This window comes from Achroia grisella, unplaced genomic scaffold, assembly GCF_030625045.1.
Source record: "Achroia grisella isolate CSIRO2021 unplaced genomic scaffold, CSIRO_AGI_Agris_v1 utg702, whole genome shotgun sequence".
Lineage (NCBI taxonomy): Eukaryota > Metazoa > Arthropoda > Insecta > Lepidoptera > Pyralidae > Achroia > Achroia grisella.
Window position 1 is genome coordinate 2,035,533 of NW_026712999.1, and position 27,925 is coordinate 2,063,457.

The 27,925-nt window shown below is 30.9% G+C and overlaps 2 protein-coding genes across 2 annotated transcripts in view; one reads left to right on the top strand and one right to left on the bottom strand.

Annotated features, from left to right (window-relative positions):
* LOC131850181 (slit homolog 3 protein) overlaps window positions 1-27,925 on the bottom strand; it is a 103,802-nt gene that overhangs the window by 40,751 nt on the left and 35,126 nt on the right. The gene's annotated exons all lie outside the window — the stretch shown is intronic.
* On the top strand, window positions 619-27,672 carry LOC131850180 (lysozyme-like). The gene is made up of 5 exons (XM_059200352.1): window positions 619-686; window positions 6,317-6,459; window positions 12,142-12,230; window positions 26,528-26,591; window positions 27,440-27,672. The coding sequence occupies exons 2-5, from the start codon at window positions 6,318-6,320 to the stop codon at window positions 27,571-27,573; spliced, it is 429 nt and encodes a 142-aa protein (XP_059056335.1). The 5' UTR covers window positions 619-686; window position 6,317; the 3' UTR covers window positions 27,574-27,672.

Here is a 27,925-nt window from a genome sequence, read left to right on the forward strand (position 1 = left end):
CTTTGCTGATTTTTATTATATAATTGCAATGGCAAACAAGGCTGACAGCTCACTTGACAGTAAGCGATAACCGTCACCGACATGCATAAACAGCACTACGGATATTACTTTATCATATAATACCCCAGATACGCGTCGAGTGTTGCTATTCCATAGTACTTAGATTCTACAAACGAAATACAACTTACAAAGGAAGTATCCCTACACGCTAGAACCTAAGTGGTCACGGACAGTGCAGTTTCAGAGGCGCTCCCTCCCGCCGAGGCTTTCTCACGAGACTACAGAATGAAGTGTTTCAAGATGGGTATATATTAATATTTTTTAAGGGTCGACAACGCGCATGTGACACCCCTGGTGTATCAGGCGTCCATAGGCTACAGTAACCATTTACCATTAAATGGGCCGTACCCTTGTTTGCCACCAAAGGTACGGTTTCGTAGTATAAAAAAGAAGCTGCTCCGCTGAAATAGGTGAAACAGAGAAACTCATGGACATATCCCTATATAAAGTCTAACTTGGTATGTTTTTAAATGGAATTTGTCCTAACCAAGCACAAATAATAGGTATTCCTACACTAATGCGTGCATCCCACTAAGTGAATAATTGGCAGTTAGCGGTGCAGTTCTCGCATTCGGGGCGTAGGTTGTGGTTGCAACAAACTCACCGTAGGAAATACCATACCAAAGGTAATAAAACCATTATTTTTTATAATAATAATAGAATAAAACAACTATTATTCATATCAATTTTTATAGAAATTAAAACATTAATATATTTTTTTATTTATTTAATTCTAGAATGAGTTAGAAAAGTGTCGAAACTTCTAAGACTCTTTTTCTCTTTTAAGATTTATTTAACGCTGTATGTACGTGATATATATACCATACTAGCTGTACCCGCAGTTTTATCCATGATAAATATTATTGTGCTATATTATTGTAAAGTTTCATTAAAATCTAATCAGTAGTTTCACGTGAAAGAGTAAAAAGTCAATCCACACTAACAAGCTTCCGCTTTTATAACATTAGTAAAGACTAAAATATACTAATATATATATATATATATATATATACATATTGTTTTTGTAGTCCCCAGTACGACGGAAATATGTCTTAAAATATAAGCCAAAGTACTATATTGTTTAGTTATTGTCAAAAATATTATAATCTAAAATTAAGATTTTATTAACAAAAGTAACCGTTGAAATAAGGAGGCTTTTAGTTGAATAAATAAAGCTATACAATATACATTTAAGATTTGTATACCGACCGAATCACCATCCAGTGATTTGGTAGTAGAATCAAGCGTATGTCCCTAAGATGACTTCAACATAAAGAGTAAAAGTGTAAATTATAATAGTAAAAAAAGCGATATGAAATATGTATATAACTTAATATTTAATTTAATGAACTAGTTTTAGTTGTCATATTTATTGGTAGATACGTCTAAGTAACTCCGTGTTTCTAACGTTCAGACTTCCTTCTGCACGTCACACATTTGTTCTGAAGTTTTGTAAAATAGCACCTGACTTTATTAACTATAAGTTGGTAGTCGAATATACGTATTTTATCCGCTTGTTGTGTGTACGTGTGCCTAATATAACAGGAAAGTTTATCGTATATTATAATTGTCGCAACTATATCTTCAAAATACATTAAAAAACAGTCTGTATATATATAATTACCATATAATTAACGGATTTATGTATCTTTAAAAACGTAATTTAATTATTAAATACTTATAATTAATTATCTATTTTATATTTTTATTGAGAACTAAGTAATAAATATATTACTTAGTTTGTATTTTTATCCATTATATAAATGTTAGTAATGCAAAAAAACAGATCTTGTGGACATGTATGACTGCACAAGAAATAGTGAATGCAAGAAGCGTTCTAGTTTTTCCCGCTCAAAATGAAAAGTCTTAAATAATATAAATTACCTGGAGAGCCGTTTAACATATATAACATAATGTATATTATAATTATTTCAATTTCGCACTCGGGTTTTTGACTTCACTTCAATAGATGCGAAATTAAACTGAAAAAAAAAAGTAGAGATGAGACGAAATCAAATTCAATCTATTACAAAACAACCAGCATATAACACTGGGTACTTTTTGCACTTCGTAGTGAAATAAAAAAGGAAATGTAAGTAATTCGAATTAAGAATACTGAGACCCTTGCCTCCATGTTCACCAGAGTGGTGGACAGACATTACTAGAATGGTACAGAGTACAATGTTTCGTACAAATTTTAGTATTAGATCAGTGTTAGTACATTAACCGATGATATTACATTTAAATAATTCCATAATAATACTATAAACATGACCTTACGGTTGTCGATATGTTTATCTGTTATCTTTTATGACTCAGTTGCTGAAAAGATTAATATTAATAATAAAAACTATTTGTTGTGCATAAAAAAAAGAACAAATAATTACAAAAAAGAAAGAAAGAAATATATGCTAACAAAAGGCCTTATCGCTTAAAGCGATCAAAGATTATAATTAAATGAGTCGTAAAAGTAAATCGTACTATCACGAGGACTGACACAAGCTATTTATTTTCTTTGAAAAAGCAAAGTATGTCGCAGGAAAATCTAGGAACAGCTATGATGCTATCATAAGGCAATTACATCGTGCCGTACAACGATGTGAACGATGTATAATGCTTAACTCATATTAATTAGTGGCGGCGAAGCTCTGACTGCGCTTATAATCCGCAACGTTAGCATTTGTGTTGGGTCGGTCTACATGGATATATGTATAGTGTAGGTTAGAGCCACTACACAATCTATACCTCTATTACTCTCTAAATTATTGGAAGATAAACCTACATGCATATTTGAATACCAGATTGAGTAGCCACATATAGATAGACTCACAACTACGTTTACGCAACTAGATTCGAATTATGGGGAAATGGTATTGTTAGTCATGTGGACTGATGCCCCATTGCTAGCAATGTACTATGGGTTCGCCTGGTAACTATTGATTTGTTTCTGGTGAATCAGAATGGACTAACTGATCTGACCTCATGTTCAACTTATCATCTTCCACTGGACCCCATCGGCGTAAACCTTTAGCGCACGCAATTGCACCATTCCATAATCATCAGTGGTCATGGTCTAACCCCCAAGATCTATATTAATAAATTTATGTATTGTATATACACATATAGTTTTGTTATTATTACAATTTAGTTACAAGATAATACCAAAATTACTAATAAATAATTATTATATACAATACCAATTATCACTCGACTTACTACTAACTAATAGATTTAAAAAAAAAACTAATAGATAGCCAATGTTCATTTTCATAATACAATCTATCGTTACCTCAAATATCATTAAGATTCGTTCAACAGTTTAGTTGTGAAACGGTATAAATCAGATAAACTTCAAGATTTATAACATTAGTTTGGATGCTTGATATATTATAAATATAGCATCTAAAATTTTCAAAATGCAAAGTACTTAATTGACCGGAAGACTGTACTTAGCAACGGGCATTAAACATTTAATTAGCTACCTAGTACTGAAATTGTTTTACAACTTAAATTACATTTTATCCGTTATAACAAACAATAAGCAAGGACTTTCAAACAATATATTGTTAAACTTATACATCGTTTCCGCATACTCTAAATACAGTTACCTAAACATTGTAGAATATTCTGGAATTACATGTTTCTATATTAATTTTTCAAGACTCATATGAGCTTTCACGTACTACAATAATCTGTTTGATTATCTTTTCATAACTAAACTGCTGAACGGATCTTAATAACATTTAACATGAAAATTATACCTCTAAAACAGACATAAAAAATCTAAAAGGTGATAGGGTGTACAAAAGGTGAAATATCATGGATAACAACTAGTTAGTATTTATATTGCGCTCTATAATCTACTAAATAATAATATATGTTTAGTATATAATTCATTAATGAAATATTGATGACATACTGCCGAATAATAGCATAAGGGCACTACGATACAACGATAATAATGATAATGTAACGTGCACACTTCTTCAGAGACACAGAGAATCGTTTATTTACTCCTTGCCTTTCAGTGTCTAAATAGAAATAGAAATAATCTTTATTCAAATAAACTCATTACAAGCACTTTTGAATAGTCATATTTTGATTCTACCACTCATTCGGAATGCAGATTCATCACAAGAAGAATGAGCAAGAAACTTGTGTGTTGCTCTTTTTGATAGATGTTTTTTTTATATAAATAATTACAGTGTAACAAGTAAGAGGCATGCGACAATCAACATAGAAATCGCTACGCACTCATTATTAGTGTAATCAGATAATATTGTCAGTGCTATGTATTTAAAATTTTTCTACAAAAACATTATTATCGTTAACGAATTCTTCAATTTTATAGTAAGCTTTTTTGCAAAGGAAGTGTTTTATTCGACATTTAAATCTTTTTTCTGGCAGATTTATAACAGACTCTGGTATTTTATTGTAAAACCTTACGCAATTGCCATAAAACGAATTACTAACTTTAGCCAAACGACATTTAGGTAAAATCAGTTTGTTATTGTTACGTAAGCTTTTATTAGTGCAATCACTAACTCTTTTGAAACTGTCTATATTCTTCCTGGCATACATGATGTTTTCATAAATATATTGAGAAGCAACGGTGAGGATATTTGATTCCTTAAAGCACTCTCGCAAAGACTCCCTGGAACCCATGCTATAAATGGAGCGAATGGCCCTCTTTTGTAAAATAAATATTGTATTTATATCAGCTGCTTTGCCCCATAACAAAATACCATACGACATAATGCTATGGAAATAGCTAAAGTACACAAGTTTAGCCGTTGCCACGTCTGTTAATTGTCTAATTCTTCTTACCGCATAAGCGGCAGAACTAAGTCTAAAGAAAACATATTATCATATTGTTCACTTAAGTGCCAGTAATAATTAGTGTATGTTCTTTTTTAAATTCAAAAATAGAATGCTCATAATTCCAAGTGAAACTTATCAAAAGGAATGGAAGATGAGAATAAATGAATACCGGTTAGACGGCCGGATTCTTTGAAGTGAAATGAATTTTCTTGAGCACACTTCAGTTGCATGCATAGCAGCTAGGGTAGATAAATATTGGCCTGTGCTAAGGATAGTCTCATTAATATTATACATGTATAGGTCATGACCATCACGAAGGTCACTCAAGGTCATTCACGAAAGTCGTCACCTATACTTGTATAAGATATATGTTATTATAATTTGACATTCTTTAAAATTTAGGTATATACAATCACTCATTACATCTACCTCAATTTGACATTTAATATACAATTCAATACATTTCTTCAATATATTTCTTGTCCACTACGATTAAATACCGGGCCTATTGCCTCGACAAAAATAATCTAGCTCGATTGTGTCAGATTAATTTAATGTATTTTTTATAAGAATTTAAGTACTTAACATAATTTCTGAAGTGCCAGCAACGTACGTGATACTCCTGTTTCAAGCGACGGTAACTATTTACTATCACATGGGCAGTCTGCTTGTTTGTCACTATTGTGGTATAAAAATCTATGACGATGACTTTTTATTTTAATTCGTCCAGTAAAATTTATATATCTGGAGTCTACCAACTAGTCGCCTAGTCTCACACGAAAGGTAACGTGTCATATGTATATTTAATATAGGTATATGAATTGAATATATTTTACATAATGATGGTTACACTATCGTCATAAATAATAACAAAAGTATGAAGATTTTCATTCTAATACAGAATATTGCATTTCCGTAAACAATACGGCGAGGAATAAGTTACACAAGAATATTCTCCATACATAAACGAGTAATAACAATTCATAAAAATCCGGTTCAATGTATATCGTGCGTTTCATTATGAGGCATATTTAATAATACCATACACAATTTATACAGCGCCATCTAGTCCCAAGTTAAGCAGAGCTTGTATTATTGGTACTAGCACAGATAACATAATATGTACTAGATAACTGATATAAGCACATAGATAAAAAGTATATTTATTTGTTATACAGGGTAATTCATATATTCAATACTAATTTTGTATGTCTTTATTTCTGTATAAAGTTAATTGTAAAGCTTGGTTTTTTGATGCAAAAGGTCGATTTCGAATTTAGTCTACCTAGACATACATATTTTAATAGGTTTCTGGATAGTTTAAAAACACAATTGTACTCGATCGCTTTGCTTTTCCGGGTAGGACAATGTCTGTCGTGTTTGCAATTGCTTTATGAGTTTATAATATTATTTACTGAAAATTTCTCATTTATAGAATGCATCCACCATCAGAACTGGTTCTACTCCTAACTGTGGCTCTAGTATACAGCTGCAATGCTCATGCACGCACCTTTACTCGTTGCCAACTCTCCAGGGAACTCCTTCGGTACAATTTCCCCAGAAGTCTAATACCTAACTGTAAGTAAATTATACTACTATTTTTTTATATAGTTAAAATAGCAAACAAACAAGCTGACAGTTCCATCTAGTGGTAAGTCAGTACAGGAACGACGGATATTACATCCTCGTTATATGCATGGTATACATATATTTACTTCATGTGTTACCATTCCAGAAAAGAGAGTAATCACGCCTCCAGACCTCCTACAGGAACAACGGATATCTCGTCTTCATCTGATGTGTAATGTTAACCTCAATGTTAAAATCAGGAAAAGAAGAAATAATTTTTTCGTACCCTGTAATTTTACTACCATATCTCATCATTCCGACACACAGCTTATAAAGCAAGCAGCTTGGTGACTGAAATACGTGAGACAAGGGCATCCACATAGACGACTGTACATAGTCAATCATGGCAATAAAATGATGAATAATAAAAATATGTATGTATGTATGTATACGTAATACGTAGGTTCTATGTTAGAATTTGATTCAAACTAATTTCAGACGTAAATTTCTTTTTCTATACATATAAATAAAATTGGAGTGTCTGTGTGTAATATTGAAATAATCGTTTTTTGCTACTTGCATATGAATATACGGCACATACACCAAAATAACATTTTTTACAATTTTTGTCTGTCTGTCTATCTGTCGGTTTCTTCCGGCTAATCTCTGAAATGGCTGGACCGATTTTGACGGGACTTTTTTGACTGACTACCAAGTCAGTTGATGTAATAAGAAGTAATTTAGGCTACTTTTATTTTAGAAAAAAATCCACGCGCACGAAGTCGCAAGTACAGCTAGTTTTTAATAAAATACATTACTCGCTAATAATGTAATGCACTATTATATAAGTAAAGTCACTTTTTTAATCGGTTAAGTATTTTATACTTATAATTTAACATTAATAAAACAAATCTTAAATATAAAAATCATTAACTACTCAAATTACTAAACCTATGGAAACAATGTCGCGGGAATCAACTAGTAACTAATACATTAACGTTGCATCGGCGTAGTCAGTGAAGCAAGAAGATTTCATTTCCCTGCGGGTTTTCGTAGCTTGAATAATATAGACATTATAAGCACTCTCAAGTGCTATATTAATTAACATACAGCCATGTAATGGTTCTGTATATATATGTCGCTTAGGTTCTCTTTTCAACCGATTTCAAGAGGACGTAGTTTTACAGCAAACGGTAATCTATACGTTTGAAAGTTATTTTCCAATCAATATCATCATAGTCCATGTAATCCATATTGTTAATTAGAATTGAACAAATTATTTATTTTTAAATACTATAAACCGTTATACCTAACTGAAAGCAACTAATTGTAATAGTCGCTTCCGGTCTCAGTATGCTTAGATTTTTTTAAGATACTTTCTCATAAAGTGGATATAATTTCACCGCTTTAAGATATATAAAGCAGTTCATAAAATACGGGAGCATTTATAAACACAATAGTGAAGTTATATTCCATAACTATTTGTTATTTGTTTTATTAAGTTACGAACTGAATGCCGTGCGGCTCCAGCTAGTAGGCAGCGTGCTTATTTAAAAAAGTAAAACGGCAGAAAGGCAACAGTGTACATCACAGTTTTATGGTTTATTTAAAATCATGTGTGTCATAACCATCATAACGCACTTATATTGCAATGTGCTATTAAACTACGCAATGGATTTTAATGCAATTTCCACCATTAGATAGAGTGATTCAAGAGCAAGCATGTACACATTCAAAGCGAGCGGACTGTCAGTTATTAGTAAATCCAATACCGAATAAGCAACAAGCAAATCCACTATTTTTAATATAGATTGTGTAATGTGTCATGTCACGCAGTTTATACTTATACTCATTCATGAGCTTTTAAATAAAGTTTCAATCTTAATTAGTTTTCTAACATTCATTTGTAACGTACAATACCAATTCATTATCGATTAATGACCATAACATAATGAAGTATATTTAATTGCTGACGTCGACATATTTAAATGTCGATCCGTTGGGGTTTCTAGAATAGAGCGGCGTGGATCGAATTGAGATTTGAATAGGGTTCTAAATTGTATTGATGACAGGCCTTTAGGCACAACTACACTGCACAAATTCAAAACGTCACGCTACTTTAATCAATATACTGCTTATCAATTTAATATCTGAAATCTGTACATTAAGGTAGAAAAGTAATCTTCAATTTCACATAGATATTTCTTATTATTATGTAAATAATATTTTATTAATTTACTACATATATACCAATACTACACTCAATTTAATTTCCGTGGTATTTGAAATAATATTTTTTTTATTAAGTAGTTTACGGCCCTGCAAATTCCCTTACAGCCAAACAATTACATTATTATAAACTCATAATAATAAATACATTAATAATTACATTATACCTACACATACAAGTTAGGTATTAATTACTAGGTACTACTAGAGCATTCTTATAGTATTAAAGATAAAGTCATATAGAACATATATAAATTTAGTTTCATTGTTTTGATTGAATTCAGGGTTGCCAACCTTTAAACTTGTTAGCTCTTTATACCAGCTCAAATAATTTTGGATATTAGTTATAAAGCCGCCTTATTGTAGTTATATAAATGTATTTATAAATGTTTCGGTGTAATTTTTCTCTTTTTTGTATGATGCAAAGTTTATGCTATGTACATACAAAAATAGAAACACATGTTCAAATTTGTTAAGCTAGTATATATATGTAAATGTAGTATCGTGGTAACAACATATATGTATATATATACTATATATAATACGATACTTCATTTGCTGTCCTGACTGTACATCCTCATAAGATGGCACAATGTACATCAAACGCAACAAGGCGACTGACACAGACACGCCTACCTCATGTCTCGGAGATACACTTGCGATATTCCTCCCCTGTATACTGTGATACAGTTATCTATTGCGACTATCAAAGGCCTGCATTAACCATGTCTGTCAATGTACGCAGTCCAATATATATACTATACATAATATGCATTACTTTTTATTATTTTTTATTTCATATTGTTCCTGAAGTTAATAGGAAATAAGAACATGCAGTTTGCGGGTTTAATGTCCAATTATATTTCAGATTGGTATCTTTCAAAGAACTGTGAAAATATGTGTATTAAAATAATGGTAATAAACTATATTTCTGAAACATTGAAGATGAATAACGTAATATTATTAAAAAAAAAAGTGAATGGTTAAAGTATAAAGAATTTTATAATCTGAAGTTGTTTCTTGAAAGTAATAAGATTCTAATTAGTTGTATATACTACAACCATTCATAAAAACTAAAACCTCTAATTTACAAATCCATATTATTCATTATAATGTTTTAACAGTTTCATTTAATTGTAGAATATAACACGAAAGAAAAGACAGAAAATTATAGAAAATTCAATAATAATATGAAAACTTTATTAGACGTTTGACGTTTTTGTGAAGAAGAGAATAATTGAGTCATTTTAAAATATAATGCCACTTTAGACATTACATCTAAATTGTTTTTTAATTATTTGTTGTTTCTTTGTAACATTTAAAATGGTTATATGCACAATTTTTATCTACTCGACACTTCCAGTGCCACACTATATTCGGTTGACTGGAAGAGATCTCTTTTAGAGATAAGCCCTCATTAATATTATATAACTAACTTAAATAATGTATTCAAAGTGCAAAAAAGAATGTATAAAATTTCATAAACGATTAGTGAAAGGTAAAAAGTTACGATTTAGTCGAAGTTGTATTAATTTGAATTAATTCAGATTAAAACACGACCTCGCCTTATACAGTGTCAATTAGAAGCGGCTCTAACAATTTTAAACTTAAATGAAAGGGGATCTGAAAATGTTTTGTCATCTGAGCGATGTCCCTTTTTATGCAAATAGGAGATTCTCCCAGTGAAGTTCACCGTGAATTCAGGGTTGCCAACCTTTATACTTGTTTCCTTGTATAAAGGATCTTAAATAAACCTTGGACAGTAGTTCTCCCACCTCCTGTGTCATAGAATAAATATATGTAGTAGTAGTTATTCCATATTATTACAGTTTAGGTTCTTAATTATAAAGACAAATATCTATATTAGATACACGAAACCTACAACTTGATAAAAAAATATATTTATATTTTCTATGTAGATACATTGTAACCATACATTTTTACTTAATTTGGGATAACGTAAGTGATCTTAGATTCATCCAGCTAGTGAAAGTTTATAATCATATTTTTCCAAAGGTCGAAAGTACGAAGTATGTGTACGAAGATAGTGATGTCACCTCGTACAGAAGATTAAGAATCTCGTACCTGTACAAGGATTCTCAAACAGTTGGCAACCCTGACGTGAATGCTTATTAAGGTCGCGGCAAGCAATTCATTTGCTTTTCGTCGGTTTCCGCGGCTCCTTAATGTTATTATTTGAATTAAGAATTTCAAATGGACGAATTTAATTTCGTAAAACAACTGGCCAGTTATACAGCTACTTTTTAAAACAACCGCGCGTTTCAACAGATTCCGGTGGATTTGCATTTTGACAAACAGTAAATAACAAAATTAAAATATGGTTACGTATTTTTTGCTCATGATTTTAGCATGTTTTAACGCGTTACCTCAAAAACGGTACAGATTGTACGTGACTTTTATTTTAAGAAAATAATAATGTTTAATCCACAACCTATTTCATTATTATTATTATTATTCCCTTATTCCAGTAACTAAATTAATTTCGTATCAGATACAATCAATTTAAATTTGGAATATTATTTCTGTATTTATATTTAGTCCTTGGCATAGAATGTTATTTTATAAATACCCATAAAATAAAAAAGTAGTTAAATATCTTTGTGTTCCCAAAAATAAAATAATTATTTGCAAAATTGTGTATTTCGTGACCAGATGAATGAATCGAATTTTAAAATGATTAGCAAAACAAAGAATTTTACATCAATTCCTTATTTTTCTCACCGTTTCATCGTCCCCTTATTAGAATATAAGATTTTCTACTGCTTTAACACCAACTATCTAAAAAGCCATTTCTACCTAAGTATATCAATCATTTATTTTACAGCCAATTAGCTTGATATGCTAACGATATTCCTATTTCAAAGTTGAGATATCTCAATCAAATGTGGCTTGAATATGTGTAAATATTTCATTTATATAATGTGGGCAAATATAAATAACCTGTGGCTACTTGTGTATAAGAATAATAAAATATGGGGTTGGCTTGATGAACAATAAAGCCAGTTTTCACTTACAGCTGATAATATTATTTATCAGACCCCGATAATTATTGGCGACGTAGGTGGTCTAGCGATTTAGCACACCACTTTACTTCCGATGCTCGCGGGTTCGATTCCTCACACGGCACCAACATGCGTATGATTGTTTGTATCGATATGTGTTTTCTATGTATGTTTTGTATGTATTTACAAAAAAATAGTATTTATGTATTTGTATTACTTGTCTAATATCCATAACATGGTCTGCCTAGCTTGGGGCTAGATGGCGCTCTGTGAATTGTCCACGGATACAATGTTATATACGTATTGGTTATTGTTCGAGTGTATGCAGTCAGTGAAAAAACTGTTAAAACTATTAAATATATATTTACATGTTGAATATAAATATATATGTTTTAGTTTTCTAGTTATATAATTACTATAGTCAATAATTATATTCCAGGGGTGTGCCTTATTGAGCATTCGAGCGGCAGGACAACAGAAAAACTCACCAACCACAATAACTCGTATACCAGTTACGGACTTTTTCAGGTACCTATGTTTTTTTTAATTTTTATTGATAACTAACAAGCCGCACAAAACCTTAATACATACATTACATACAAAATACATAATTACATAACACATTACATTGTTCTCTATTAAATATGATGCTATCTATACATATAAATAAAATTGGAGTGTCTGTTTGTAATATCGAAATAACCGATTTTTACTACCTGCATATGAACATAATTACGGTACATACACCAAAATAACATTTTTTATAATGTTTGTCTATCTGTATGTATGTTTGTTCCGGCTAATCTCTGAAATGGTTGTTGCGATTTTAACCGGACTTTTTTTGGCAGGTAGCTTATGTACTAAGGAGTAACTTAAACTACTTTTATTATAGAAAAATAAAGTTAAATTCGACGCGGACTAAGTCGCGGGTACGGCTAGTATTTAATATAAAATAAATATAACACAATATATAATAGTATAATACGTCACAAGTCGCTGTGTATGAATAATTCACTTAACCGCCTAATGACAATTATATTACTACGGTAATGAGAATTAATCCAACATTAGAACTTACCCGCCTAATTTTATTATTTATTTACCAACAGAGAATGAACAGGCGACTAGAAAAGTCACTTAATTTTAGAAGATTTTATTTTACTTTACTTTTTTGAGATATATAGAAAACAAATTTGATAAAAATGTTTTAATATAATCTACTCTTTATAACGTATTTCATATTTAGTGTTGTGATTATTTTTATCAAGGAGGATTTTGTACAATGTCTATATACGTGATATGCGTATCTTACCATCCGTATATCACATCCGTTCATATAAGCAATAGCTGTCAAATGCCATCTGGAGAGCCGATTTTTTGCAATTCCACATAATTAAATCTTTAAGCCAGCTTTCACAAAGAGTAGATAGAGACTATTGTGTGCTAAAGGTTTGTATCCTTACATATAAGTCTTTTTTTATTCATAGTCAACATATCTAACCTATTAACATTGGTTATAGATACTACTCTAAAAGACAATGCAGAATATTTCTGATCATATGAGTCAATAACTTCTCTACTAATATCACTGGAAAATATTGACATTAGGTTCTTTAATTTTTATTAACCATATTAATATTACAAATTCTATAATGTATCTTTTGGTTTATTACCACTTAGCGATTAAATTGTTGAACGGATTTCAATGAATTTAGACAACGAGGGAGAGATTAGATTATATCCCAAGGAATTATATAAACTATATGTATAATGTCAAAGAAACAGACAAATTTACGGGTGCAAGTATGAAATATTACTACGCTCACTGAAACAGAACTACATTATAATTTTCCCTACAATTATGATATTCTAGAATGTTCGGAGCACCCCTGAGACTTAATTACGCCTCAATTGGAAGACGACACTTTAACCTGATACCATTTGATGTTAACAAAGCCTTTAAAATATTACACACTAGCACGCGCCCTAACTTCTAACGGGAGTAATTATTGTAGACTTTTTCATATGGCATATAAAATATATACACGAAACAGCGTGAAATAAATGTCCTCGCGGGATTGTAACAGAATTATTACGTAAATGCATTTACATTGAATTTACGCGCTCTGTGAATTTTCACACAGATATGTGTAACGAATTAATTTTGCATTTCAATTAGTTCCCGTGAAATATTTGCATGATTCAAACTAATCACTCAGTTGGGACGCACGCACTCTAACTAATGATAAACTTGCTGAATTAGAATGATATCATTTGTCGTCATTCATCTAGGTAAATCTGCCATGGACCGCGTTTGGCCGGAGGCTACGTCATTTAAACGTGTAATGTATCCACTATGCTATTTTGAACACAATTTTATTGTCAGGTTTGTATGATATATGTACACACTATTGTCCGATAAAGATTATTATTAATGAATGTATAATATTTATGTACTTATACTAATTAACCTATGTAACATTTATGTACCTAAGCAATATGCGTGTAATAAATGAAAAGCTAAAATTTAAGGAGTTCATTTGACTACTTTTAATTTTAAAAAGATTTTTACTTCCAAATTCAAATTATGTTAGCCATTATTTACCTGGTAATAGGTAAATAGTGATTGAAAATCTATTAGGTTTATTTCTACTAACTACAAAGGGCTAACTGAGCTGAGGTCATTCTCGTCTTATCTTCTACTGATGCTCGACCATACATAATGCAACATTATAAACAGAATGAATACGAATCCTCCTGGAATTATTCAGTAGCCATATACATATTATTATTAATGAATATATAATATTTATGTACTTATATTAATTAACGTATGTAACATTTATGTACCTATGCAATATGCATGTTTTAATAAATGAAATGCTAAAATTTAAGGAGTTCATTTGACTACTTTTAATTTTAAAAAGATTTTTACTTCCAAATTCAAATTATGTTAGCCATTATTTACCTGGTAATGGGTAAATAGTGATTGAAAATCTATTAGGTTTATTTCTACTAACTACAAAAGGCTAACTGAGCTGATTTCATTCTCGTCTTATCATCTTCCACTGATGCTCGACCATACATAATGCAACATTATAGACAGAATGAATACGAATCCACCTGGAATTATTCAGTAGCCATATACGTAGCTTCAAAACAATGGAATAGTACAAATAATGTATTATTGGACTCGAGCTTCGACCACGTTAGTGTAATAAAATAGATATTACAATCAGAAAATCTACCACATACTGCTGAGTATAGTCGGAAAAAAAATTCATATCACAATTTAGTGATTATTTGTTCAGTAATGACACAGTCTCATCTATTTGATCTGCCAAGCATCTTGTTTTGTAAGCTGTATTTCATATAACGTGTAAATTAGTCTATAAAATTATAAAAAGATATAACATCTTAGTCGTCTGGAATAGCATGAGTGGTATCACGGGCATCACATGATAACATGATGTGATCCATGTATTACATAGACTAACCTTATCTTACCATTAGGTGGGCCATCAGATTGTTTGTAGTACATAAAAAAATTACGCAATATACCTAGTGCTTAGCTATACAGTGATGATGATCGACAGGTGGAGTTAAGAAGAGACATTAATTTACCGACGTATCTATTAATAGGTAGAAATATTATTTTTAATTACTAAGGTTTCTTAAGAACTATTATATTTTAATTTTAGTATTAAGAGAAACTACGCTCACTGAAGGTATATATATATATATATATATATATATATTTCAATTGACAATAAAAAAGGAACAAAAAAAATTTAAATATTTAAAATGTATTTATAAAAAAATATAATAAAGGTCGTGCAACAATTATAATTTTCACAAGTGTTGAGAATTAAAATTAAAATTACCAAGGCCATTGGCACTAAAGTATTAATTACACAATAATGGTATATAATTTTAAATACAGAAAGAATATATAATAGCAAAGCTAATAATGTATGTTTATTAAACATAACATTTGAAATAAATAATCTGTGTGACATGTTTCTTCATAAATCTGAAATTGTAAGTTAAGTTTTGGGTTAAAATGAAATGAAAATAATATTTATCTCACATTGATATTAAAATGAAACGGTTTTATAACTCTTACACGTGCCTATCTTAATAAACAAAATATGTTATGAATAAGAAATACAATCACGCGAAATTTGACGCGTTAGATCCAGATTTTTCGTGTTTAATATTATTCTTCAAATTACTCGTATGTGGTAACGTCACTCAAAGTCAGTAGATATTTATGCATAGATAAATAATGTATTTTTCTGCGGTATAGTGTCAGGAGTAATCTTTACAGTAAATATAATATTCTATTCACAGAAAATGATAGTGATATAATACTATTAATTCGCTAATTTATACACTGTCTAAATATACGTTACGTATGTAAAAAATAAAAACAATGTGATTATTAAATGCATCGGAATAAGATAGAAGTTTTGTATGTTTATATTTGGTATTATTTTAGAGCAACAAATTCAAAACAAAATAAATTGTATTTAGTACTAGTCATCCACTGAATATCTCTGATATCAGAACTAAAGCTAAAGAGAAAAAGAGAGGGCTCTGTAGTAAGTAACTATCCTACAAATATTTTTTGGAAGTTCAAGTACTTAATTTGTTAACATACATATAACAAATAAATATTATTATTAAATAGCTTGGCACTAACTTAGCATATCTTTTTTTACTCAGAGTATAATAGAACTTTCTTTATTAAAATAAACTTACATTTACTTACTTTTCTCATAATCTCACACTTATTTTTTTTTAATCTACCACTCATTCGGAAAGCTGTCTCATCACAAGAAGAACGAACAAAAAAGAAGTATTATTATTTAAAGTCTTGGGGCTATAACTGTGAGGCAGTTCATGAACACAGGATGTGTCGATCGCAGTTCTCCATTATCGCTTCATCAAACTGATCACGCGCTGTATCTGCTAACTCTACACAGCGGATGAAGCATATTACGTTCAGATTTGCCCGTGTTAATTTAGATGGAAGTGGGGCAATGCACCGACAGATGCGATGGAGCCAACTGTGCTTGTGTATGGTCTGCATTATCTACTAAACTGACTGCATTGATAACAATGAATCAGGGTTCGTTATTTAGTTGTTTATATATCCTTTGCGCACCAAATTGTATACAGGATGGACTTCATTTCTGATGGCTTTCGATACCAGTCAACCGTCGCGCTTATAAGAGATAATAAGGCTTCACAATTAAAATATTACTGTAAACCTATTTTCTATACACTTTAAAAAATCTTAATATGATCGTATTTTTCATATTGAAACCTCGCAACATCGATCTGGCAATTTTTAAACAATAATTTTCAGTATTTCTAAAGCAGTCGACAGAACTAAATAGAAATGAACTAAATTTAATATAATATAGTATTACATTTTCATTTTTTTTTAATTGAATGGTTTTTATGTGTTGTAATATTGTATTTCTATACTTGACATTAAAAATTTTTGTGTACTGATAATGATAAATATTATAATTAAAAAAACACTTCAACAGAAATTATTATCATTATTAAGACATTCTTACACATTAGTATAAGACCATCACTATTAAATGGTATAGTTAAAAAAATCTTCACGTATTTCGCCATATACAATGAATTCAAGAATTAATTATTTTTCGTAATTTATTAGCCTTAACCCCACGATAATACACCAATAATTATACTAGTAATTTAACAATTATAACAATAAATAGGTACAAGAATATCATCACCCATTTGTATTAACTCTGCATCTATATATCTGTCTGCTCTTAAAGATTACCTGAAACAAAATCATTTAATATTATTAGAAATAAATACTTATAACGCTATCCATATTTAATATTAGAAATGCTAGTCTGCCCATTCGTCTATCTGGTTGTTTCTTGTTACTTTTTTTTTATTTTAAAATTATATGATATATACAGTTTACAAAACAGCAGACCTACATCTTCCAACTAAACGGCTGAACAGTCCTTAAAAAAAATTTTAATTTCAATTTTCATTGTATTCCGAAGACGAACGTTACATGTCAAGAAATATTGTAAAAGGTGAAACGGGGATCTATATTTTTATAGATGACATTGCGGGTAGGAACTAGTATTTCATATTTGATGAGAACGCTTGTGTAATTTAGAAGGAGTACGATTATTTTAACGTAAAGATCCCATTCCTTCCTATGGGACCAAGCAAACACGAGATATATAAATAAACAGCATTCGAGCGGTCCATTATGTGTTATCGTGATGAATCTTTTAGAGGAAGCAATTCAGTAGAAACGGGAAAAATTAAAATGCCCTCGCCTAGAGAAAGATCTCTATAGAAAATTTTGGTAAAAATATGATTTGCTCTAAAGATTAGATTTAAGATAATACATGGACTGCTATGACGGATATATTATATAACTAAATAAATAACATCAAACCACAGTTTCAGTCCTATAAAATTCTGGCTATTACTCTCGAATTCGTCTGCTCTTTTAGATTAAAGATATCTATGGAAACGCATCGTGATATAAATTATCTTCGTAACAAATTTCAATATAATCCATTCAGCCGTTTAGACATAGAGTAATAATCAAACAAATGCACTTTCTAATGTATAATATTACTACTAATATAAAATAATACCTACGTATGGATTAGCTCTTTGGCTTTTACCACGGATGCAAAGTGTATGTAACGGAGTTGTATATAATAACTTTATGTATCATATCTACATATAAACCTTTTGGAAGAAAAATCTCAAAATTATAGTAAAATCAAAATTCAAGTATCAAAATTCGTGTGTGCGTTTAGATAGATAAGCAGGCACACAGACTAATACCGGTTTTTTTTTCATAGCTTTTAAACATACTATCACAGATAACATAATACTATATAATTAGGATATTTACCACGTTAATATTATTTCAGAAGTTCATAAATCACGATAAATGTCCCAAAAAAGTTTAAAACAATATTTGTAAATATCACATCGAGTAAATAATTTTATACAATTTATTTCTAGCCATTTGTAGTACCTAGTTTTATTAGCTCTACTGAGTACCAAACGGTCATACAATGTAACGTAGCATGAACATTTCCCAGAAGAAATAACAATCTAAATAATTTTCAGATTACCGTGCTTGCTTTCCAGCAGATTGCAAATGTAATCGCAATAGAATTACTAAGTACTTTCGATACGCGGCAAATGAATTCCTTTACCTACTTATGTATTTAACAGCATCTCCTACGTTTTATTCGATTTATATACAACTTGACTTTTTTTATGTCAATTCATTAAAAAATAAGTTGACTATCCACCTGATGGTAAGTGGTAACTATCGCTTATATACATGAACACCACTGCGGACTGTGATATAACACTAATGCGTTGGCATTTAGAAGGACTACGATGTAATGACAATGATCCTGTAATTTTACTTCATATTGTACGCTTCAACCTAAACAGCATATAAAGTAGGCTTATAGGTGACTGAAATAGGTAGATGGGATTGAGACCTCACGCAGACGACTTTTAATAAAGATTGCTAGGTGAGGAGAAGGTAAATCAGATGTATATAAAATCTAGTATTTAAAAATCTACTTTATATAAACCATAATATAATTCACATCTATTCATAATGAGATTAACATGTCTTTCACGCTAAGGACGCCAAGTTAGCGAACTTGCCATACTATAATATATAAATGTTTTTAATCACCTATAAAGTTAAGCTAAAAGTCCACTCTACTAATCCACCCCCGCAACAGATCATTTTCCTACCGCAAACACCACCTGGAGTTCATCAGAGCGACACAGCCTTAAGATTAGCAATCTCAGGGGGAAAGTATTAGCTCACAAGACGTTATTTACCGACCGCCGGCTGATTTCAATCGGGACTTCGATTTGCAGAGAGACGAACGTGTCTTATAGTGATGTACTTAATGTGGATATCGATAAAGTGTTAAAAATTGAATATAATGAATATTTATGTCATAATTATTCCCTATTGGTGTTGTGTAAGTGATGTTATGCGTATGTCAGCCTCTGTTTTTACAACTTTTAAAATGGATATTTAAATATGTTTTATGATATTCATAGATGAGATAGTGCTACAGATATTGATAGAAGAAGAAATTAGATATAAGAATGAAATCTAATAAATTCACAAATTAAATAAAAGTAAACTTACATTTTCGCGCATTATATATTATATATAGTAAAAAGGGTTCAATCATTAGTATGGACATTAGATATCTTTTATATCAATAATACACAGTAATTAAATAAATTAAATTTATATTAAATTCCCATTGATCGATATCGATAATTAATAAATACATCAATACATCCCTAACCTCTGTAGTAGTCACTCAACTATAGATGCGAATAGACTCGAATCGATCCCACAGCGACCTCAGAAGACTCAGTAACGAGGCTCCCGCTGGTGACAATGCAAATCCCACCCCCACATGTTAGCTCGCGGAGCTGTTGAACAGGGCATTAATGACGTCATAGTGTAATTTGTGCCAGCGCATTGCTACAGTTTAGTCAGCAATAATTATGCATTATACCTTGCACTTTAATATACATTTCTTATGACTTTATGTTCATAACCATAAAGTTGACAATTTGACTGCACTTTTTCCATGTTGTACCTGTGATATGTTATAGATTTCAGCAAAGTACACGTTGTAAAAAGTCGTTTGCGTGAGTACCACTGTGTATCTATTTCAGCCGTCAATCAGCTTGCTCTGTAAGCTGTGTTTCTATTGAAGGGTGAGATAAGACAGTGAAACTACGAGACATAACATCGAAACCTCTAAAATAGCCGAAGTCATCTCATTCTCCTCTTTTCTTCAAATTTGCCTTCTATAATCATTTCTATAAGTTCACGGAAAAAAAATTGTTACTCTTGATACGGTATGAAAAATTTTCATTTGTATTAAAAATCCATATAAATCAATGAAATATATAAACATTAAGACATCTGTTTACGTCTGCAGTACGTTCAGTAATTAACTTTTTTACAATTTTTCTTACATTGTAATTTGGTTCATAACATAGAAATAATAAAGGAAATATTTGGTCTCATTTCATCATTAGTACACCCGTACGAAGCCGAGACGTAGTACGAAATACAACTCTAATTTATTTTGAACACATAGGTACCCATAATTCAATGACGTTCTAATTTCAAACTCACTATTTTGCCTTCCATCATTGTACTCAAACGAACGCCGTCTTCGTTCAGTGACGTATCGAATTGCAATCTCAAATCGAGTATTCAGATTGTCGTCAGACTCGACAATTCAATAGGGTTGCCAACAGCCAACCATCCAGCCATACTAGTAATCACATACGAGTATGAGATTATTTGTATTCCATACGAGGTACAAAGATTAGAAGAGAGAATTTTCATTTATTAAAATACATTCGAAGCTTATATACCTTTGTAATTTTGTGTACGTACATTATGTTAAATATTGACAATCGTTAATATGTATAGATGAAAACATAATAATATAAATACATAATAGACATACAAAATTTTTCCTTGTAAATAGCAGCCCTAAATTTCACCGACAGAATCCGTTGTCGCACCTCCAGAACAAGACGTTAATTCGACACTCATTGTGATCGATTCACTCAGGTGACGGCCTGAATTATTTATACACTATGGATATAAATTAAAATAAAGTGAATATTATAGAGATTGAAATAAGATTAAAAATTGAATAAATTGTCCTAAGTAGTGTTAAAATACAACACAATTTAAATTCGTTAAAGTTTTATTTTGTAATCTTAAATATGAAAGTATATTTGTGCTCTTACATAATTAAATTTTATCTTATTCTTTACTAATAATAAAATCATAAGATGGTGGTCATGAGAAAACTGTCAATTTGTTTGTCTATTGTCTATATCTGTGTACAGCTTTCATGTAAAAGTAACTGGAGGAAATATAATTATTTTCACAGAATATGTTGTTAAATGTTAACATATAGGCTAAAGAAATCTTAGAATAAAACCCCTTAATGTGGTGTGATCCGATACAATCGTGACGAAAACGCAAGTCATTCTTTTAAAATAAATGATAAGTGTATCCATAGGACAAAGCTAGTCATGATGACTGAGGTGTGACATCAGGAATTCCAAAGAGATAGGTATCATTAACTTCATCATCATATTTAATATGAATATTTTATTAGATTGAACTTTGTTGATGGCATCTGGTCGATTGAAGTTAATACTGTTATTTATATATAATGATAGTTTCCTTATATTATTGCGTTCTGTTTATTTTTTCTTCTGTGAGGGAATATTTTACATAATTTTATTAGCTTTAAAGAAACCCCGCTCCCAACACAAACTTGACAATATGAAAATAATTGACAACAAAAACCATCATTATTCAAAAATGTTGAAGGGTAAAAAAAATAATCACCCGCCCAGCTCCATGTCGATACGATGTCATCTACATATCGTGTTACATTTAAAACCGTCAACACATTCAGTTCGACAGAGTCGATCTCAATTCGCGGAATTAGGACAATATATCAAAGTAAATAGACCCGCATTCCGAAAGGGATCGGCTCGTTTGTTTTCAACTTTTAAAAATAAATGGACGCTTGTGAATCTCTGTATCGAATAAAACACAATTTTACTACAAATGGCGCCACGTTACATTTTTTAATAACTGTCTTAATTAGTACCCATTGTACACATATATAAGCACCAGACAAATAATTATGAATATAATGAATGATCTGTATAAGCTAAACAGTCATCAAGCAGCTTGCTTGTAAGCTGTTTCGGTTGTAGAGTGCTATTAGGCAGTGAAATAACAGCATGATAGGTATAACATTTTAGTTTTTTACAATGTCAAAGCAAGAATTTATAAAAAATATCTACAGAGGGAGCTCCCTTTCATTTAATTCCGCTTAAAAACTGCTTGCTTTGTAAGCTGTATTACAGTTGAAGGGTCAAAGAAGACTGTGAAATTATAGAATACGAGACATGATATCTTAGTCCTCTAGTCTTAGGAGAATAGCAACGCATGAGTGCTATCACGATAATAACGTGATGTGTGTAAATGAGGATCATGTACATAGGTGGCGGTTATAGCTTACCATAAAATAGGCTAACAGCTTGTTTCACGTTATTTTTTTTTATAAAAATGTTTAAGCACTTTTTATTACATAAACGCACCAAGTAATATGTCAATACTCGATATATGAACGTTTTCATTGTAATCCGATGACGCGGTGCACAATCAAACCCCAAAAAATTCTCCCTCATTAAATTTCGCGGCCTGATATTAATCGCTTAACCGCAATATGATGCTATTATTTTACATTTCCACGCTTTTGAGGGATAAAGCAGATAATGATATTTGTGGGCTTCCGCGTACTCCCATTTTGATGTGATCTTGTTACAATTTGCTATAATATTATATATTACCAATATGTTCACGATTTTTAGACTAGATTGGGTATTCAGAGATATAATATTATTAACAAACTTGTCCAAAACTTGGTGAACGCACATATAACTTGACTGCACACTTTTCGCTAGGTATATTTGAATCCAATTATAGCGCAATCACAAAGATTAATTTGGTTTCTTATCGGAATTTGACTGACTTTTCCATCTGGTGATGGAAAAGTCAGTAAAAAATATTTGATAGATTACTTATCTCTGTAATACTGCGTAATACGGTACATATATATATACCGCTACTCAACCACTTTCCATTAGGTGGGCCGTTAGTTCCTTTGCAACTCAAGTTATATAAAAAAGCTATGTTAGTAAATTGATATTATTTGTCTCAGTGGTCGGCGGTTTAGCACGGTTTAATTATGGTCGGGGGTTCGATTATCCGAATGATTCATAAATTCAAGCAATAGCATATAATCAAAGCAATAAGCATGATTATAGTGTATTGATCTGGGTGTTTTCTATGTATATTATGTATGTATTTACAAAAAAAGTAGTAAACAAAACAAGTATCAGTTGTTGAATACCTCTGCTTAGCTTGGAACTGGATGGCCCTGGGTGAATTATTCAGGATTATTATTATTATTAATCGATATCCGAATAATTTCACTTTTATCTCAATCCCTGGAAGAGGAATAGAAAAATAAATATTGTTGAATAGAGAGATATGAAAACTAGACAGATCATTAGTAAACAGTTCGGGGTCTTGACCACAATAAATGTGGTTAGTTCCGAGTCTGAAAATGACAGACCTAATAATAATGTTGCGACAATATTAATCTACTGAAGTTTTAGTTTATAACCGCATCTAGTTGTACGTCTCGTTTGAATCCTAATATAAACATATTTTATATGTAATTTAAACAGAATAAATAAATTTATTACAACAATCAACACGACACAACAATAACAACGCGCACAGTAATGAAATAAATAAATTTCCAGGATAACAAACATAAATATAATTTATAATGCATAAGATATCTACTACTTTGCAACATCACCTGAAATGGCGTCTTTGACATTCTCAAGATTATGCCCTGATCATATAATGATTTTCCACCACAATAATAATTTTCGGCGAAATAAAAATAATAATATGTAAAGTATTTTAGTCTGGCTCTTCTGACGATAAGTGGTAGCCGTCGACTGTAGACATAAACCTTCTTAAAAGACCGGCACCTTACCTGCAACTCCCTATTATTCCGGGTGACTGTAAATGACGATTATCAGTTAACATTAGTTGTACCTCAAGCAGGTCTGCCCCTATTATAATGTTATAAAAAAAATTAACAGCACCACAGATATCACGTCAACATGTGACTATCACTCATATATTGCCATTCGAAAGGATTAAGATGGCATTTTAATAGACATTTCATTTGTACCTATATATATAGTACTTAAGTCAAAATCATTTATTGATATAGAAATTTGATTGCAACAATGCATTAGTTAAAACATTTTTATACTATTTAGATATTAGCCAACATATAATGCTATGCTAGCTCTTCTACTGAAGCAGTTATCGACTAACTGCGTATAAGAGCTAGCACGAGACTCTATTAGTTAATTGTTACAGTCATAGAGGCGAACGATAGTATTTAGTACATACAGACTAAAACGATTATATAGTATCAATATTAAAGTAAGTTAAAGGTGAAATAAATATCGATACGGACTTCTACGCAAGGGACGCAAAATGTAAATTGCAATGTCCGCTCCCGGGTGCCTGGTATTCGTATTTTGTCAGCAAACACGTTTTTAATTAATACGGTTATTTATTTCCGCAACGCCGTGACGCCATAATACTATTCATCAGTTACGATTCACTTATTCGTGGCAATAAGGTTCAATATCGTCGATCAGGTCTACTATACACTGCTATCTAAGTAAACTTTGTTAAAAATCGTCGGCGTCCTCACCCGCTCCTAGTTCAACTTGACTGGTAAACTTACCGTCCACCATCTCATCCATTTTCCTGTAAATTTACAGGACACGGCACAATATCGTAGTCCTCCTGAATGGCAAGGCATGAGTGCTATCACAGACCTCACACAATAACATGACGTTCATAGTGCTGTTCATGTATATAGGCGAGGATTACCACATACGTTGGCCGCCAGCTTGTTTGCCAATCCAATTAGGTATATGAAAAAATGACTAAGTATCCTGAAAATCCTAAGGGAAGCCACTTAATCCCTATTATTGACAATTCTCTCATCCTGCTTACGGCGTATTATCTGAAAATGTTTCAGTTTTATTATATAAAGGTCTCTCTTTAGTATAGATAATAAATGATAGCAGCTGATGATGATTAATAATCTTTGGGGGAAATTAATTAATTATACACATAAATCAATTTAATAAATTTTATCAATAATTTCTTTGCAATTTAAATTAATATAATATTGTACATAAAACGGTTATTGTAATAGTAATTTGGGGATAAAATCATGACGATGTTAATATTAAGGTACGGTTTAATTATCATATCTATAGAGAAAATTACCTGTTAACCCGTCTATTCTCTTCCCTCAGGATTTTCAGGATACCCTTGTTAGTGAGTGGCTGTGTCGTAAAAGGATGTTTTATCAAAAATTTCAAGTTTATATTCCCAACAGTGTAACCTGTGCCTAGATCAAGTAGGCATTCGGGGATTTCTGTCACTTACGAATGTTATGAATATTGTACCTTGCGTACATATTTTTAGGTAGTACATATGTCCAATTAAATTTAAAATTTTATTCGCTATATCTAGCGCTATAAAAGAAACCTATATGTACCAGCGACCAACCAAATTTAACACGGATGCAATTATTGTAAAGTTTTTACATATACTCTTTATATCTCTATTATATTATCTTTGTTATTGAATATACTATTTTTTAAAACAAATTACATCTGAACACTAATTTAGTAACGATTTTGTCACAATGTAATGTCTTGTCTCAATTGTAACATACTTAAAATCTACAATTTTGCAATAATAAAATGATTTTTATGTAATTATTACATATTATAAGAGTTTTTAAAATGATTCGAATATATTTGAGTACAATACAATTCAAACCAATAATTCTGCAGCTACGATTACTTCATTAGTGTAGTTTTTAATACAAAAAAATTACATTAATTTTCAATAGAGAAATATATTTATACTAACGTTTCCCTTATACAACTTATAGGCAATAGAAAAAAATGATGTGTCCACTATATAATGTTAATTTAGTTAAACAATGTCGTAAAAGTAAATTAATCTTTTTCTAATAGTAAGACGTCTTTATTTACAGATCCACAATAAGGAATGGTGCAAAAAAGGTCGGAAAGGAGGGCACTGCAGCATGAAATGCGAAGGTACTCACTGCTAACACAATTAGCACCTCTGACTCCGTTCCCCACCTGTTCTCGCTAAATACGAGATTTGCGCTTTTCATTACTTTAATCTGTGTTCCTAAGTTATTTATCACTACTAAGTAAATTGCTACTTCAATTAATTACGGCAATCTCAAGATTTGCCTACCTATTCGTTTCGAAATGTTTCTTCTGCTTTCGGAACTTTAAAAATAAGGTATATATTTGTATATTCATAACAAATACACATTACTAATAAAACTCTATAATATATTTTTTTCCAACAAATAAGGAAGAACCTGATTAGAAAATGGTGGTGACTAAAAATACATTTATTGTATGCAGCAGAGTAACTTTTTTATAGCATTTATAGAAGCAACAGCATAGGAGCCTACATCTCACCTGATGGTAAGTGATTACCAACTGACATAAACAATGGAACACCTGAGGACTGTTAACGTAACTGTATATTAGAAATAGAAATATACTTACTTCCAATTCCTTGGTACACGTGTTTGTCACCTAATACCTTATAAACGGTTGGACCGATTTGAATGAAATTTCGTGTGCACGTTTCAATTGGAACCTGGATGATTTGAAAGTACTATTGGATGTAGTTTTCGGTAAGAACGACAACTGCCTTGGCCATTATTTATATAAAAATTTCGCGTCACAATGTTTGTCTGTATTAATTTCCAACACCATTTTTCATGTATTTAATTAAGTCCAAATTAAAATAAGATACTTTTTATTAACAACAACACTAGTACTACTGAGCCACCTCTACACTTGGCTCAGCTATAGACTCCTATAATAACCTACCATTACTAAAAAATACATTTTGCTTTCAGATCTTTTAAATGTAGATCTAGCAGATGATGTGAGATGTGCTAAACGCATCTACGATAGAGTGGGCTTCAAGGCTTGGCCAGTTTCCTTCTCCTATTGCAAAGAGAAGAGCCTACCGGATTTATCAAGATGCTAATATTAAATAAATCATTGCCTGCATTAGTAGTAGCTTTTATAACTATTTAGAATAGATAATTTTCTTCGTATAGGTTTTATTTTCGTAGTTTTATGTGCATTATGTCTTAAGAACCTGGCTTTATTAAATAAATATCTATGTGCATTTAGTCAACATATTTCATATCTTAATTGATGCTAATATTTAAATAAATTATAAATATAACATACATATACAGATGGATCTACTTATACACTTGAATATGGTATAATGATATGAAACGATAAATGTATTACACCACAATATTAATTGTATAGACACACTATGTTTGTGTAACAGTAGTAATTTTTTATATTCTTTAATGATTTTCACT

Coding starts and splice junctions, on each gene's coding strand:
- LOC131850180 (XM_059200352.1), top strand. CDS start 6,318: ATGCATCCACCATCAGAACTGGTTCTACTCCTAACTGTGGCTCTAGTA. Junction 6,460..12,141: donor CAGAAGTCTAATACCTAACT/GTAAGTAAATTA, acceptor ATTATATTCCAG/GGGTGTGCCTTATTGAGCAT. Junction 26,592..27,439: donor CTGCAGCATGAAATGCGAAG/GTACTCACTGCT, acceptor TTTTGCTTTCAG/ATCTTTTAAATGTAGATCTA.